At 52.0% G+C, this 17,591-nt stretch overlaps 1 protein-coding gene across 4 annotated transcripts in view; it reads right to left on the bottom strand.

Moving 5' to 3' along the window:
- Window positions 1-3,034: 3,034 nt before the first annotated feature.
- Window positions 3,035-17,591, bottom strand: part of IL10RB (interleukin 10 receptor subunit beta) — a 54,768-nt gene continuing 40,211 nt past the window's right edge. For 3 of the 4 annotated variants that reach the window (XM_045785533.2, XM_045785536.2, XM_045785537.2), the window contains 3 exons: window positions 14,441-14,588; window positions 9,337-9,491; window positions 3,035-3,739 (listed from right to left, as the gene is read on the bottom strand). In XM_045785533.2, coding sequence (XP_045641489.1) covers window positions 3,413-3,739; window positions 9,337-9,491; window positions 14,441-14,588 — 630 coding nt within the window. In that variant the 3' untranslated portion in view covers window positions 3,035-3,412. Of the gene's footprint in view, window positions 3,740-4,792; window positions 8,279-9,336; window positions 9,492-14,440; window positions 14,589-17,591 lie in introns of all 4 variants that reach the window. The other variant, XR_015724262.1, reaches the window with a different exon arrangement.

The following is a 17,591-nucleotide window of genomic DNA, read 5'->3' as shown; positions in this document are numbered from 1 at the left end:
GGTCATGGAAACACAGAAGCAGAGACTGGAGGGAGGTTCCCCCCCCCCCACCCAAGGGACGCTGGCATTTGGAAGAAGAAGGAACACATTGTCTCCTAAAAACTCTGAAGACTTTTTCAACACCTTGAATTCAGCCTACTGATACTGAATTTGGAGTTTTGGCCTCTGGAACTGTGAGAGAATATGTTTCTGTTAAGTCACCACATCTGTGGTGCTTTGTTACGGCAGCCCTAGGAAACAAATATGGGGGTGGGATGGGATTCATTTATTCCTAGTCGCCCTTACACTAGGGGATGGCTCTTTGGGATTTCAGATTTAGGGGGAGGGCTCCTTGAGACCCCACCTTGGGTGAGCCCTGGTTCTTGTCTTCTGTCCCCTGAGACCTTGTGAGGGGCCGATACCTACAGGGTTTGTCAATGCCCTCAAGGTGAAAGGAGGCACTTGGTCAGCTTCTGAAGATTTTGGCCTCCAAATATTCCTTCCTTCCTTGTTAGGAAACAACTGAAATGTTTTTTTAAACGTTACATCCAGCACTTCAGTTGATTTCATCAGAGGGTCAGGGAGGTTGTCCAGTCAGCCATGTTGTGGGAAACAGAAGTCAAATAGGCATTCCTTATCACCGAGATTGCGGAAGGATAGACGTGTCCCTTGTTTACTGTGCCGAAAGCATGAGCAGATCGCATCATTAAAGAGGCGGTCAAGAGATAAAAGGAGTGCTTAGGAGGATGGGAAATACCTGGGGTGGGGGGCTTTTCAGCACTAAGCAAATGTCCATCAGCAGTGGGAGTTGGGGCATGTGGGCAGGGTGAGGGGAGCAGACAACAGTGCATTTCTCAGTGTGCTTAGAGTCCTTGGTTGCTGAGGTCCCTCGGGTTCCCCCTCCCACCACACAAAATACTGGGGGACTTCCCCAGTGGGGTGGGGCAGCGCCTCAGTTGTCAACTCTGGGCTGGGGAGGACCCATGGTTTTCTGTCCCCTTGTCTTCCCATCCCATGTCTCCCATCCTAGGAAGGGGGCTGTTAGCTCCCCAGGCTCCATCTAGCCAATCTTGGGCTTCAACTCCTCCTTAAACCTTTCAGGACCTCCCACCTCTGGAGGGAAGGTCTTTCTTTCTTTCTTTCTTTCTTTCTTTCTTTCTTTCTTTCTTTCTTTCTTTCTTTCAAGATTTTATTTATTTGGCAGAGAGAGACACAGCGAGAGAGGGAACACAAGCAGGGGGAGCAGCAGAGGGAGAGGGAGAAGCAGGATTCCCACTGAGCAGGGAGCCCGATGTGGGGCTCGATCCCAGGACCCTGGGATCACAACCTGAGCCGAAGGCAGACGCTTAACTGACTGAGCCACCCAGGGGGCACCTGCTCAGGGTTTTAGATGCAAACATGAGAAACTGATTGGGGCTGACATAAGCAGAAAAGGAGTTTCTTAATATGATGGAGAGGAGCTCACAGATTCTCCGGAAAGGTTGTGGGAAACAGGTTCAGCAGGGACCCAGGCAGGAACAACATCCAAATCAGAGCCCATCTGGTGGGGATGTCACTGGTGCTGGTGTGAGCGCCCCCCCCCCCCCCCGCCGCTGACCACTTCTCCTAGAACCCCTGCCTCTGAGGCTGCCGCCCCCCTTCTAAGTCAAAGCTGGCCTGGAGTCCGGCTTGTGTGCCTATAACCCAGCAGTGAGGGGGCTGGGAAGTGAGCACCAAGCATTGGGGGCCCCCAGAAAGAGGGAGGGGTTCACATTTGCAAGGTGGGAGATTCCTCAGACATGTGCAGGAGATTCAGATGCGAGGGGGGCAAAGGAATGCTAAATGTCCACAGCAGGGAGAGGGTGGGCAATGGGGTGTCTCTTTTCTTCTCTCCTGAGCCAGGTGCCTCCCCGAATAGAGCCCTCCTGTAGCTGTGGGTTTAGGGAGGAAGAGCTTAACTGGGGAAGAGAATCCATTTCTGCTCTGTCTCGAGAGGAGCCCCAGACCACAGTCAGATCTCTGGGGGCACTGAGAACTGAAAATATGGTTCTCACGCCCTCACAGTATTACTGAAAATAATTGAAAAATACTCAAATGTAAAATGAACACAAGGAAGGTCAATGATCTTCTTATCGCCCTTCCCCCGCCCCCCCATGATGCTTCATTTTAAAAATGTCAAGTTGTTCGAAGAAATGTTTTTCCCGTTTTTGTGACCTTTGAGGAATCTGCTTAATTGGGCAATCTGACACAGAGGAAGGGACATTGGTTGCTGACCTCAGTACGTGGAGTTAAAGTCACACCCATGAGATTATGCTGCTGGTAAGAATAGCTACCATTTATTGAGTGCCTGCTGTGTGCTGGCACTGGGGACAGCACTTTTTTTTTTTAAGATTTATTTACTTATTTTAGAAAGAGAGAGAGAGGGGTGCCTGGGTGGCTCAGTCGTTAAGCATCTGCCTTTGGCTCAGGGCGTGATCCCAGAGTCCTGGGATCGAGCCCCACATCAGGCTCCTCTGCTGGGAAGCCTGCTTCTTCCTCTCCCACTCCCCATGCTGTGTTCCCTCTCTCACTGGCTGTCTTTTTCTCTGTCAAATAAATAAAAATCTTTAAAAAAAAAAAAGAAAGAAAGAGAGAGAGAGCACGCGTGCGCACACACGTGCAGGGGAAGGAGCAGAGGGAGAGGGAAAGAGAAACCTCAGGCAGACTCTGCACTGAGCATGGAGCTCAACACAGGGCTCGATCCCACGACGCTGAGATCACGACCTGAGCCGACTGAGCCCCCCAGGGGCCCCTGGGGGCAGTGCTTTTCATGGGATATGACTAATCCTTAGGTCTTTTAATTCCCACGTACAGATGAGGAAACTGAAGGATCACAGGCTCGTAGGTGCATGAGTGGAATCCAAAGCTTCCTAGATGGACCGCTCCCAGATGCCATTAGACCCTCACCCCTGGCACAGTTCCTGGGTGACAGAGGAAGGGACCGAGGAATACCTGATGAACAGACACCGGAAATGGCAAATGAAAGCCTCATGCAGTAGCTGCCAATTACCCAAACGTAGTACCGTTCACGCACACAGATTATTAAATAGAGAATAAAACTTTATTGAGCACCAGCACTATATAAAACATATACAGGTAGCAAAATAAATCCAGTCCAAGTATCCCTGAGAATCCAGAAAGTTCGCTGACCACTTTTGACTTGAGGCTGGTTTTTGGATCTGTCTATTGGCTGTCTGGTTGGATTTTACAGCATCTCAGTTTTTATTCCTCATTTTAAGTGTTTTTGTTTCTTCTAATTAAAACTTGTTCCTTATATTAGTGAGCAGAAGAGGCTGAAAATTATACTCCCAAGTGATCAACAATATATATATATAAATATATTTAAATCATCGAGGCCTTTATAAAGCAGCACGTGCCCACCGTGGAGTGTGTTTGCCAAGCGAGCCTTTAAAGCCTAGCTCTTTGGTTGTTGAGATGTTGTCCTGGAATCTGAGAGTTCTAGATGTGGGTTTTGCTCAGGTGGTTTCCCACTCTGATGACCCTCAGAGGTAGGCGAGAGAAGGAGGGGGGTGCTGTACCCCACTGAGTATGCTCCCTCCTCGGGGACCAGCTCGGAGGACCCCTGCCCAGACGGGGCCCTGGGGGTGCAGCCATCACCAGGATTCTGCCGGCTGCTTTCGGAGACTTGTGTAATGACGCTCAGTTTGTCAAAGACTTCATTCTCATCAGAGGGCGGGAAGGAGAAGAGCAGAAGCGTACTGTGATGAGGGCGGCCCAAAAACTGTGGGAGAGAGAGAGAGAAAAAAGAAAGTTAAGGATCGAAATGTTCCCATCGCTTTTTCGGGGCTTACACAGATTTTACACAGACCTCCCAGCTGGGGAAGGCTGGTTTAAAGCATGTGACAATCACAGCACCAGAGTTCCTCAAAAAGTTAAAAACAGAATGACCGCACAATGCAGCAATTTCACTTCTGAATATACGCCCGGAAGAACTGAGAAGCAGGGTCTCAAAAGAAATATTTGTACACCCATGGTCACGGCAGTATTGTTCACAACAGCCGGAAGGTCGGAGCAACACAAGTGTCCGTCAGCACTGGAATGGATAAATCAAATGGGGTCTATCCGTTCAATGGAAAATTCTTCAGCCTTAAAAAGGAAAGAATTTTTTTAAAGATTTTATTTATTTATTTGACAGAGAGAGAGAGAGACAGCGAGAGAGGGAACACAGGCAGGGGGAGTGGGAGAGGGAGAAGCAGGCTCCCAGTGGAGGAGCCTGATGTGGGGCTCGATCCCAGAACTCCGGGATCACGCCCTGAGCCAAAGGCAGACGCTTAACGACTGAGCCACCCAGGCGCCCCTAAAAAGGAATGAATTTCTGACACCTGCTACGACGTGGGTGAAGTTTGAGGACGTGATGCTGAGTGGAATAAGCCAGACCTGAAAGGACAAATGTTGTATGACTCCACTTGATACGAGGTCCTTAGCAGAGTCAAATTCATAGACAGCAAGTAGGATGGGATGCCAGGGGCTGCAGAGGGCCAGATGGGGACAGATTCCGTTTGGCATGATGAAAAAGTTCCGGCGATGGATGGTGGTGCTGGTTACCCACCAACGTGACCCAGAGTGAACGCACTTAATACCACTGAACGACGCACTTAAAAATGGTCAAGATGGCAAATTTTATGTTCTGTGTGTTTTACCACAATTTCTAAAAATGCGACAGCAAATCTGCACCTCCTACCACCGTCTGACAGTGCGATCAGGTGCCCCTCTGACGGTTCTCTTAAACTGGGAGGGAGATTTTTTAGACCAATCCCAATGCTGGGGCACTAACCTCGCCCGAGCGTCGCCTCCTCTAGGGGGCAGCACGTCGCAGGCCCGGGATGAATGTGTCTTGGAGTAAGGAGCAGAGCAGAATCTCCCGCCGCTGCTGTGGGGCCCTCTTTGGGGCTCGCCAGGACTTTCAGCCCTCAGCCCTGCACTGCCTGCCCAGTCGGTAGCCACGGGTCACGGGTGGCTTACTCACCACCTGAAACGTGGCTAGTCGGCAACAACCTGTGCGGTGAGAAATACCAGATTTCGAAGGCTTTGGTAGGAAAAAAGAACATCACTATTTAAAAAATTAAAAAGAATACTCATTACATGTTGAAATGATTATTTTGTGTATACTGGCTTATAAAATATATATTGTAAATGTTAATTTCATCTGCTCTTTTTTACTTAAAAAAAAAAAACGTGGCTACTAGCTGATTTAAAACCCACGTGGCTTGTGCTATGTTTCTGTTTAGTGCATTTTATGAAAACGGCCTCATTGGTTTGTCTCTCCCCGGGGACGGGGCTGGCTCTGGGTGGGAACCCTAGTCTACCCATTTGGGTCTCTGCCGCTCTTTGAACCACGAAAGACACCCAGGTGTGTTTCCTGGAACATCTGCTGACTTCATGTTTGCCATTTTCCCTCCTCGTAGGTCCACCAATGCTCTTGATGTTCAGGATGAGGTGGAAACGGTCTCCGAGCTCTGCAGCTTTCCCTCTCCCCTCCACTGTTGACTCGTAGCTTCACCCCTGACAATCTGCTTCATGTCATCTCCACACTCAGCCCTTTGATGGGACTTAAGTTAAGCTGCTGGCAGCAGCACTGCCCCTGGTGTGGACCTGTCAGGATTTCCACCTCCCACGCCCTGGGTCTCCACCAGCTGATGGAAGGGAGGGGAGGGGCAAGAGGAATTATGTCCAGATCTCTGTTGTGCAAAGGAAGACACTGAGTGCAGGAGGAACCTCCCCAAACCCTCGGGTCCAGTGGATTCGTAAGAATGGACTAGAGCCATTCTTGATTCTCCAGGGAAAGGGGACAGGAAAGAAGAACTTTCCAGCAAGGATCGGGCTGGTCTCTGGGTGGGACACACACAGAAACTCAATATATCCTATTGGGTAAACCTCCTTATGGTTTCAACTCAAAGTCTCCATCCCCAGTAAGTCTCCCAGAACTCGGAATTATTCTTGGGCCATGGTTAGCGGACCTTTACATCAGGCATGGCTGGAGAATTTCATGATGCAATGATCCCAGTCTGCAGTTTCCTGGCACCTCCTTGGTCCTCCCCCTTCCCCCCCTTCTCCAGCACCTGCCGGCATTTCTCAGATGAATCACAGGGGCTCGCTCTGCAGGCAGGTCTGCAAAGTCTTCCAGCCTCCGAGCAGGGGCTCATTCCAATGGCCCCTTTCCTACGCCCATCTCTGGCTTTGACTTGCCTGGAAGCACGTAGTCCCATCTGTCCTTTCCTGTCTGATAGTCTCTGTGATGGCGAGCCAGAAGCAGAAATAGCAGGTGAATAGTTCTGCCTCCTGCTGGGTCTCCACTTACAAAACACTTTCTATGCTGAACAATGGGCCTGCCCCTCTTTGTTCTTCCTGCCTCTCAAGAGCTCACAGAGGCCTGCCTTTTGGCTCATTCTGGTGCTGCAGTCTTGGTTAACACCTTTGTTAAAAGGTTCTAGCCGCTGGGAAACACTTGCCTGGGGTCACGTGTCTCCCTTTCCACCTGCTGTGGTTGCTGTGTGGCCCAGACCAGGCCTCACCGTGGAGGGGCTTGTGCCGTAGCCTCTGGGAACACTGGCGCTGGCCTGGCTCGCAGCAGAGCAGTCCCAGAAATTGCGCTATACAGAAGGGAGGGGCCTTGGCCACGAGCCTGTGGCCTTCCCAGGGTGGTCTGTAGCCGCTGACTGGGTGGTCTGGGGACAAGGCCTGACATCAGCTATCATGACAATGTGGTAGCAGGACCAGAAGGGAAAGAAGCGGCCAGGCCTTGGTGGGCACACACACTTCAGAGCGCGGGACACTCACTGAGTGAACATTCAGGGACCTGCCGTATCGAGATGTTTCAGGGGTCCCGTGGAGTAGGGTGTGTTGGACATTCTCTCCAAAGTAAAGGAGCAATGATCATATCTCACCCCTCCCACTGCACTAAGAACTAGGACAATCCTAGGTGGGCCTCGGGGGGTCTGGAAGCAGCACGTTCTGCCCCTGGGAATACAATTTATAGAGTGACACAGGACAGCTGCCGAAGGCAGGAGAGGGCCCCGCAGAAGGTACGAGCCATGGGGCAGGGTGTCCTAGCCACATCTTGTGGCGGGTTGGTGCAGGGCTATGAAAGCCCAGCACGATCTGCCAATGATGACACGTCAATTGAACGTGAACCGGCTGTGTGACGTGGCGGGTCCCTGAAGGGTCTGTGGTGGGAAAAGATGCTGGCTGGAGTGTCTGGCAAATCCTAAAAGGAGAATCACAGTGCAGGTCACTACAGTTTTCGGGCCAGGCTAGGCCATCATGCAGCAGAGAATTATACCCTCTTTGAAAACCAGCTCCTAGATGTTATAGGGAGCCGGTGGAGACAGGGCCTGTGGGTCCAGGACACTGGGAGATGACACCCCCCAGAAGTGACCAACCACCATAAGGCTGGTCAGACCCACCAGGTCCTACAGCGAGGTCAGAGAATGCATATGAACGGGGCCCAGCCTTTCACACCATCCACCCCCCCCACACCAGCACGTTTGCCTTTGTTCACACCATGACCATAGGGGGGCCAGCTGAGTGAGCAGGAAGAGGTCAAACATGGTTCACAGGGCGGCTGGCGTGGCATGCAGGCACAAACCCAAAATGGCCTCTGGTAGCACTAGCAGCTGAACCAGGGCCCCTGAGGGGCAGTGGCGAGGAGGAAGCCCTCTACTGGGCAGAGCTTTGGGCCGTGCATCTGGTCATCCTCTTGTGTTGGAAGAAACGTGGGCCAAGACTGGGCTCCTCGTGGACTCACAGGCAGAGGTTAATGGCGAGGCTGGTGGTCAGGGACCCAGAGGAAGGGGGACTGGAGGTCAGGGACGAGGAAGTCTGCGGGAGAGGCACGTGTGTGGACCCAGGGCAGCAGCTCCAAGTGTCTTGGCATCACTTATGAACTCCGAGACCGCCACGGGGCCCTGGGCCAGTCAGACCTCAGCGGTGCCGACCAAGGCCCTAGGATAGGGACGGCAAATCATTCCTCAAACCAACGTCAACTCCAGTTGAGGGGCTCCGCGGCCGCATCCAGTGTTGCCACCTCAGAATGAGACCTTATTTGGAGATGGTGTCTTTACAGAGGTAACTGAGGTAAAATGACTCCTTCAGGTGGGCCTCGAATCCAATATGGCTGGTGTCCTTAGAAGAAGAGGAAGTGTGGACACAGACACACACGCGAAGGACATCATGTGAAGATGAAAGCAGGGATTGGGGTGACATGTCTGCAAGCCCAGGGATGCCAGAGAGTGCCAGCAACTACCAGAAGCATCCTCAATGCCTAGAATACACGGGTCCAGGAACCACAGGGTAAGCAGACACAGGAGTGGCCCCGCTTACCATCGCTCCCAGCCACCCGCTCGGGGAATGTCGTACTCCCTGGGCACACAGTTTTAGGCTCTGTGAGTCTAGAGTAGGGTCAGCAAACTACGGGGGAGCCCAGGAATTCAGCACGGCTTTCAGAGCGTTTAAGTGGTTGTATGAGTACCTATATAATACCTTGATTTTGCCTCTTGGCCTTACAAGGCCTAAAATATTTGTGCTATCTGGCCGTTCAGGGGAAAGTTTGCTGACTGCTGGTCTAGAGGGTTCCCAGAGGGACAGCCTTTCTACTGGGGGCACAGAGGAGTCCTGGTAAACTTTAAGTATGGCCTCCCCCTCTTCATGTCAAGAGCATAGCTGGCAAGGAAAGGAGTCTTCGGGTGTCTCAGGGTCTCCCCTGCACAATTCTGACGGCGCGTGGATACGCAGGGCAGCCCAGGCCTCTGGTGCCAGTGACTGGGGACTCCAGACTTCTCAGAGAGGAGGGCCTGGGTCACCCAATCAGATGGGCAGTGGCTAGTCACGGGCGAGGGGAGAGGGGCTGGCAGGGCGCCAGGAGAGCCACGAGACCACGGGGGTCACTTGTGTTCTGGAGGCCAGCTGTGGTGGAGGGGCTGGGGCTGGGGCCCTTAACCTTGCTCTTGTCCCTTTCCCCAGGGAGAGGGCGCAACGGCCAGCTCAGAGGCCCTGCTCCACTGGGTCGCTGTGGTATCAGGGGTGCATGGGAGTGGAGGCTGAGGTAGGCCCCCCCAGGTCTCCTTCAGGAAGGAGGCCCTTGTGGCCCCAGCTGAGGGCCCCCTGGTGACTCGGGGCTTCAGGGGGGAAGGTCGGAGAAGGAACGAAGTCCGGGTTGGAGGGAGGGCTTTGCCTCCTGAAGCTGGGCCCAGGGGACACGCGCACGCAGAAGGGGGTCACCCTCCAGGAAAGCCCACCGTGTGGCATCGGCTGGCCCTGACTTAAAAGGAGAAGCCCTTCCGGTCAGGGCTTGCTGGTGCACCCCGGCCGGCCCAGGCCTACCTCTTTCAGGTGCTGTGGCAGGCAGTTACCAGGGGAGAAAGTGTGCTTGGTCTTCTGGTACAGATACCACAGCAGGGCCGAGCAGCCGAGCAGCAGGAAGGCCGCGCACACCGACGCCGCCAGGACCACGGCGACAGTCCAGGACGGGGCCGTCTCTGTGGGGGACAGCGGGCTGCGTTAGGCTCCGGTCAAGCACACGCGGGGTCACCCCCACCTCCACACTCGGTCACCGTGGCAATCCAGCGGGAATCCCCGCAAACGGGGTCGCATGCTCATCTCGGGAGGGGTGAGGAGGAAACGTGGGTCACCCGCTCTAGGATCCAGGGGTTTCTGGCAAGTGCCCCCCCTTCCCATCTTTTTCCAGCTTTGGTTTCTGGCACAACTGCTGACATACACGATGAGAACGATAAGCAGGAACTCTGAGCAATGAGCAATGCGCCTGCGCGTGCTGGAGAAGCCTCGAAGGAGGGAATGGGACCCCAGGGCCCCAAGTACACACGCGCACTGCGGTGCTTTGTCCTGAGAAGGGCAAAAGCTCTTGGCATGACAACACCACGCGAGCCCCCGGCACTCACACACCTGCCCACACTCCGGTTGTAGCTTCTAGTGGTGTAAGGCCACGCAGCTGGCACGACCCAGCACCTGCCGTGGGTTTCCGTCTGGAAACACTCAAGGCTGCCTAAAGAACTTATCCGTTTCTTCCGCCAACACCTGGCCTTCCTTTCTTAGAGCTCTTGCTATCAAACGCTTACGCCTGTGACTCCTTCCTCCGCCCCGTCGAGATGCACATGCATGTCCTAAAACCCACAGCTGCCTCTCTCAAGGACCTGCAAGCCATTCCTCTAAATTGCAGTCTTCACGAAGGAGGGCCCCTGTCCCCCAGCCTCGGGGGGAAGGGGAAGCCAGACTTGAGAAACGCCAGTTGGCCGTAGACGCAGATGGCTGAACTGCACGGACACTGACCCACCCTGTCACCTGTTTTGCGATGTGTCACTTTCCCGAATCTCTCTTCTCTGCCCCTCCCTTGTTCTTCCTTTAAAATGCCCAGGTAGCTCTTTCCCTCCTGTTAAGTCCTTAGTGAATAAAATATGTTTTTACTGCTCTAACACCCGGCTTTAACTCTGACCGGGGTTATTCGTAGTCTTGGCTCCCCTCATTCAGCACCAGGCTCCTTCTCCTGTTGCCCGGGGCCACCCACCCTCCCAAAGCCCGGTGCCTGGCAACCCGCACCACCTCCTGATTAAACCCCAAAGCATCTGGTGCTGAGAGGGGACAAGTCAATGAACCCTGCCCTTTAAGAGAAAGTCCTTTTAGAAGGGAGTCATTTTATTTGCGGAGAAAATGTCAACTCCTCCTTGCACAGGGCAGACCAAAGCACGCTGCATGGGGTCCCCACCCCTGGCACTGAGCAGCACGTGGCCCACAGATGTTCCTTAGATGTCTGAACCCATGTGGTGTTTGCAGGGGGAGCAGGGGTTGGGACAGGCCTCCCTCCCTCCCTCATCCCCTGTGTTTTCATTCATGCTGGCAGTGGTGTGGTCATCATCATTTTTCTGGCCTGTGCCCTCGCTGAGCTCAAGGGCCCTCCTCCCAGACCCCCTGTGAAGTCTCGCTTTATTTGCTAGAATTGAGGAGTGCTGCCCTCCAGCCCAGATTTTCAGTACGTCCAACCCGAGCGTGTCGTTTCTTGGTGAACGCAGGGTCACGTGATAAGCGAGTTGGACAGAGTGGCCCCCACCCAGCGAACACGGATTAAACCCTGCTGGCCGAGCCCCCGGGCCCGCCACTGTCGATGACGCTGTGCTGAGCCCCTGGAGGGCAGCGCCTGGACCCCCTGTGACCCAGCCAGGAGGTGTCAGCGTATTTATTTAAGGATGCTTCATCGGCACACCTGGTCAATTCCGAGGATGCTTCTGTGGCTCACCCCAAGAGAGAAAGCGTTATTGCATCACACGGGCTGGGAATTAGGGGAGGATCTAGGAGTCGAACCCTCCGCAGAAAGCTCTCTGACTTCCTTCAGTTCCACCTGACCGCGGCCTGGCGGACTGCCTCTCCCTGTTCTCTGCCTGCGCTCACCTGCGGAAGGAGTCCGCGGGCAGCAAATTACAGGAAAGGTAACCTGCTCCGTCCCTGTTCATTTACTAGCCGAGCGACTGTGGGCAAGTGACTCCCCCTCTCTGCACCTTGATTTCCCGGTCTGTGAAAGGGGCAGATCCTTACAAGGCTCTCATGGAAAAAATGGGTTGTGAGGTGCAGATGAGATAGCTATGTTTATACGAACCTAACATGATGTTTGACAAAAGCAGGTTTTCAAAGGGTTATAATTTTCTTTTATAAAATGTTTGGGTTCTGTCAGTTCCTGGGTCATCGTTTATAGTGACAAAATGTTTGAAATACTTCTCTCGTAGGTCAAATTGTAGGTCTCACAGCATGTCTCGTGCCATAAAGGGCTCAGGACATTTAGGAATCCCTCACAATGTGATTTTAAGAATGTCATTACTAATAAGCATTATATCTAACATATTGAGGGCTCATGTTGTGCCAGGCACTGTTGAGTCCTCCTCCGACCTCTGCCGTGTGGTGCCACCATCTCGGGCTCCCTATTCTGCAGACAGGGCGGCTGAGGCACAGAGCAGTGCAGGACTTGTCCCAGGTGCCATGTTATGTTCACGGGGGAAGGACAGGACACCAGGTGACCCCGAAATATACTCGAGGTTTTGGGAAAGCAGGTAACAGGTATTCAGAGAAAAGAAGGATGATTCCTTTTTAAAGATTTATTTACTTATTTGAGAGCGAGAGAGAGCATGCTAGAAGGGGGAGGGGCAGAAGGGGAGGGAGAGAGAAAGAATCTGAAGTCTCCAAGCTGAGCACAGAGCCTGATGCGGGGCTTGATCCCACAACTGCGAGATCATGACCTGAGCTGAAACCAAGAGTCGGACACCCAACCGACTGAGCCACCTAGGTGCCCCAAGAGAAGGATAATTCTAAGGCCAGGGATTTTAGTGACTCAAGCAGAATGGGGGCTCTCAAGGTACAGAATTCTGATTCAAGTAAAAATGTTTCAAGAGAGGAATAAAATGAGAAAAAAACAGAAAAAGTCTGTAGCAAGAACATGTGGCCTAGAAAATAACTTGCAGCCCACGAAGGGAAGGCTTTTCGTTATTGAAAGGCACTGCAGAGAGGCTCAGCCAGCTGTCACAGGCAGGTCCCCTGGGGCACTGACCTCGGGCTCCCAGCTGATGCGAGGCACTGAACTAACTGGGGACACAGAAAAAGAGAACGACGGAGCGTTCTCCGTCGAAAGACAGCAGGACTTTCATTTTCTATGCGGCTCTGTAGCCCTGAGAAAAACTTTGCTACTCCAACCGCAAAGCTCATGTGCCTGGGAGACGGGAAAGAATCCTGGGTTCAGGCAAACAATTTGTGCGTTTACAAAACAAGGAAGCAATAACAGTAACAAGATTGAAGAAATTCCAGGCCAGTGACCTTGATGCTGATCTCCAGAAAAAATAACAAACATCCCAGAACGGATAATTAAGTGGCTAATTACCAACACATAAAAAGGATAAGGATGATAACCGAAAACTACATTAAGGCACCTAGAAAAAATGAGCTCCAAGTGGCTGCCTTTCCTTTTTTTGGACAGGGTGCTTAGTTGCTAAATTATGGCGTATGATGGGCTGGTTTTTCCCAGGCTGTGTTCCTTGGAACGCTACTCCCCAGAAAGGGTGTTGAAAGATCAGATATGCTCACAGTGCTCACATACAGGGTGATTTTTCTGAAGGGGCCCCATCATTTCCGAGCACACCTGATTACGGGGCTTTTATTTTACTCGTAAATCGTCAGGAGCACAGCTGAGACAGCATTGCACTTGGCACTGGGTGTGTCCATTTTAGCTGGTATTTACCAGTGTTTTACATTTACATTTACAGTGACGTTGGGGACAAAAAAACCAACACAGCTTATATAACAGTCCGCTCTCTGCCGACGGGTCAGTGAGCAGCAAGTAAGCGGTGAGCAGTCTCAAGGAGGGGGCATCCGGGAATGCACCGACAGGTTAAGCAACAAATGGGTCAAGATCCTAAAGCTCTTTGTGGCAAATGAGACGAGACGAAGCCACACTGGGCGAGAAACACGTTCAATGACAAAAAGCAACACTCAGGAGCTTGCTAAGCAGAAATGATGAATCAATGAGATTGGAGCATGGCAATTATCCCCGAACTGCCCTGTGACACAGAGGACGAAAAGCTTTGTTCTCTCTGGAGGGAATTCATTATTACTCTCCTCTGTACTTCTGCAGCCCCCAGATCAGTGCCTCGCTTCCAGGAGGGCCTCGGTCAATGAAAATGGCTGGGAGTGGACCTGCGTGTATTCCTCCTTCCACGGTCTGAGCTGGCCGAGCCTTGCAGCGATGTCTTTAAATAATAAAAAGGCCTGTCGTTTGTGTGCAGACATCCAGGCGGCAAGTCTGTGTCACCCCGTATGCAAATGCAGTGTGTCTGTATGTAAATGACCACAGTGTCCTGGCCAACGATACTCTTCCCCTCCTCTCTCTTGTCTTCCTTCCCTCCTCCCCTCCTTCCCTCTCTCTTTTTCTTAAGAAATAGGGAGCACTGTGAGTGACTGTGCCGGAGGTCTTGGAAGCTGAGACAAGTAGTCCTCGGGGGCGGGTACAGGGATCAAGGTCTCTAAGCTCTCCCTCGTGTGTCTGAGGTGGGTGGAGACAGGCAGCCCAGGGAGGGCAGGCTTCTGAGCAGTGTGGCAGGGCTCACCTTGCTGGGCTGAGAAGACTTGTCTCAGGAGGCCTGAGAGGTCAGAAGGAGCACAGCGCGGGGGGCGGGGGGGGCATGAGGAGGCTGAGCCCGATGAACGGAAAACGCGTCCATCCATCCCTTTGGTCTAAGAGGGAATGCGCTGGCTTGGAAGGGGGTCGTCTCCTTCCAGCAGCAAGGTGATCGGTCGGAGCTGACCTGGCTTTTGCAGCTGGAGCCGGACGTGTTCATGTCTAAGGGACCTTCCAACGCGAACACTCGGTGGGCGTCTAGAAAGCAATCTGAAAGGCTCGGAGGAGCCAGAATCACAGAGCGTGCGTGTCAAGACTCACCATCGTCGGCTGTCGGCTCGCACATGGGCTTGCTCCATTCCCCGGTTTTGTTCCGATCCGGAAGGAACCCTTGAACTCGAACACAGTACGTGGTCCACGGCTCAAGATCCCTGAGGACCTCAAAGTCATATTGACAGGTCATCGGCCACTAGGAACGAAGACAAAAAGAAAAACAGGCCTCAGCCGTGAAGGGGACACCATCTTCTCCGCTCCCCCCCTTCCTTACCAGTTATGATCTTTACTTTGGGCTCAAAACAGGAAGCTGAAGGAAGCATGTGTTCCTCCCAGTGCATCTCCGGGGACCCTGAGAACATGTTACGGCGCGGGGCAAGAGCTGAGTGTTTCTGACAAACCACTGCGTTTCCTGAATTCTCTAGTTTAGACGCCATACAAACCCTCCTACTCCCTTTTTGAAAGGAATTAGGTTGTATGGGCTGAATTGTGTCCCCTCCTCCCCCCCAGTTCATCTGCTGAAGCCCTAACCCTCAGTATCTTGGAAAGTGAGTTGTAGCTGGAGGTAATCACGTTAAAATGGGCTCATTAGGACGAGCCCTAGTCCAACAGGACTGGTGTCCTTGGAAGAAGAGGAAATTTGGACGCGGACATGCACACGCCACGGAAAGATGAGGCGGAGACAGGGTTGTTGGTTCTACAGGCAATTGGGAGCTAGGAGAGAAGCATGGAACACATTCTTCCTCATGGCCCTCGGAAGACTATCACTGCCGAGCCCTGGATCTCGGCTTCCGAGCCTCCAGAACCTTGGGACAACACACTCCTGTTGGGTTTGTGGGGCTTTGGTAGAGCAGCCCCAGAACTGCGACACGGGTCCTTTAGAGCGAGAGGCCGTGTGATTTTCCTTCTAAGAGCCGATTTCTGACCCTGGCGGCCCAGGGATCTCCTTAGAATTGCTCCTCCGAGTGAGCACCTGAAATGCCCTCATCCGGCAGCGGCTGGCCTCCCTGACCCGGCTTCGAGGGAGCGTAAGCCATCCTCACGGATGATAGATTCCTGAGTTTGGGAAACCAAAACAGTTTCCGGCGAAGGAAGGGTAACTAGAAGAGTATATGCCATGCACATTTCCATCATGGTTCTATTTCCTGATAGAAGGGTCCTATTTAAAATGTGCTATGAGAGGGGCGCCTGGGTGGCTCAGTCGGTTAAGTGTCTGCCTTCAGCTCAGGTCATTGTCCCGGGGTCCTGGGATCGAGCCCCGCATGGAGCCCTGCATTGGGTTCCCTGCTCAGCAGGGGAGCCTGCTTCTCCCTCTTCCTAGGCTGCTTCCCCTGCTCCTGCTCTGTCAAATAAATAAACAAAATCTTGAAAAAAAATGTGTGAGGTGAATAGGAACTCCAATAGAAAGCGAGCACAAACTTTTTTTTTTTTTTTACTTTAGTAATTGGTTATTTTTCTTTTGGCGTCGGGTTTGTCGACAGCTTGTCTTTATTCCTTTATTGCGGGAGAAAGCCAAGCTCACTGACGACAAGAATTAGATTATACCATTGACTACACATGAAGAGTACAATATAACTTCCAATAATTAAAAATAATAAATCCTGGCTTGCTTTCCTAGAAATCCAATACCCCGAAAACCTTGCAATGGTAGGTTATCAGAGATTAAACTCAGGGCTGACCCACAGCGGCAGGCAGGGAAGGACAGACATGAAAGGGCCCTCTCAAGTCCCCCTCTGATTGCTTTTTCTAGCCGACTTTTACACCCGGGCAATTTCTGGCTTTCTCTGCTCACATTCTCCCATCAGGAAGAAACAGAATTTCCCGAAGCCTTTTATGCTATGAGTTTAGGAACCCGATATGGCAGCCTTTCAACACTGCCTTCTGGAAGGGAACCGTATTGTCTTATTCCTTGCAGGCCGCTATAACAGAACACCACAGAGTAGGCAGCTTCTAAACAACCAACGTGTATTTCTCATGGTTCTCAAGGCTGAGGAGTCCAAGGCCAAGGCACCGGAAGATTTGGGGTCTGGGGAGGGCTGCTTCCTGATTCTGAGCCAGCCGTCTTCACGCTGTGTCCTCATCACAGGGCAGAAGGGCCTGCCGAGGGAGGTCCCTCTCTGGGGTCCCTTTTACAAGGCCGCTAATTCCAAGGGCCCCACCTCCTAACACCATCACATTGGGGATTAGGTTTCCACACGTGAATCTGGTGGGGGCCACACACATTCAGTCTAGAACGCGCATAAACCGGTCCTGGTGATTTTGCAGACACGTGTGAGGGAGGACCTGGGGAGCAGGCAGCCTTTCCAACACGTGGCATGTCACACCAAAGGCTTCCACATAGCAGGCAGAAGCGACAGGACAGATGTGTCACCACATGCTTATCCTGTGGGCACATTCTAGATAAGAAGCTAAAGATAAACTGGGGGTTGAGTTTCATGCTTGGTGCAGGAGGCACTCAGGTGTGCAGGCCGTGGAAACGGATCCTAGAGAAAAGTCGGCTGCTAAGTCCTTGAGTGGGTCACTCCTGTCTTACCTTTGCATCCCAGAGCTTAGCGGGGATGCCTGCATTTGGTAAGCGACTGTAAAACCTCATCATTCTGTATCCTTTCTAGGCTCACATCTCCTGGGGCCTGGACGATAAGCAAAATCATCTATTCTATGAAGAAGACTGATATCCTACATCATTTAATGGAGGATTTTCGGGAGAAAAAATGAGCTTGAGATTTCGAGGGCCTGTGCGGTATGTACATATACACTCAATTACATCGTTCCTAGGACAACACACATGGGTGACCCTTTCCTCCCAAACTCTTGAGATGTAAGTGACAGAACCAACATTTTCTATAGAGGAGATAACATATATGTAAGCTAACTTACATAACATATTTGTAAGTCAGTTTAGGACCACAAATGGCATTCAGCTTGGAAGCACTAAGTATAAGGAAAACCTTGACCACAGATGAATGAAAATAGCCTTATTATGTCTACATAAGGGGAAGGAAAGCCCCATGTATCAACCACACACTTTGTTCACATAATAGGACAAGTTTATTTTTTTCATCATGTCATTAAACTCCCCCATATCCTGTGAAGTAGGTTATCGTCCCCACTTTGTTATATAAAGTGGGGTTTTTTTTTGAAGATTTTATTTACTTATTTATTTATTTTAGAGAGAGAAAGAGAGAGTGTATGTGCACAT

The sequence above is a fragment of the Ursus americanus genome, chromosome 4 (genome assembly GCF_024610735.1).
Source record: "Ursus americanus isolate L20-20 chromosome 4, mUrsAme1.1.p, whole genome shotgun sequence".
NCBI classification, from domain to species: Eukaryota; Metazoa; Chordata; class Mammalia; order Carnivora; family Ursidae; genus Ursus; species Ursus americanus.
Note: the sequence above shows the minus strand (reverse complement) of the source record. Positions and strands in the feature narration are given on the sequence as shown.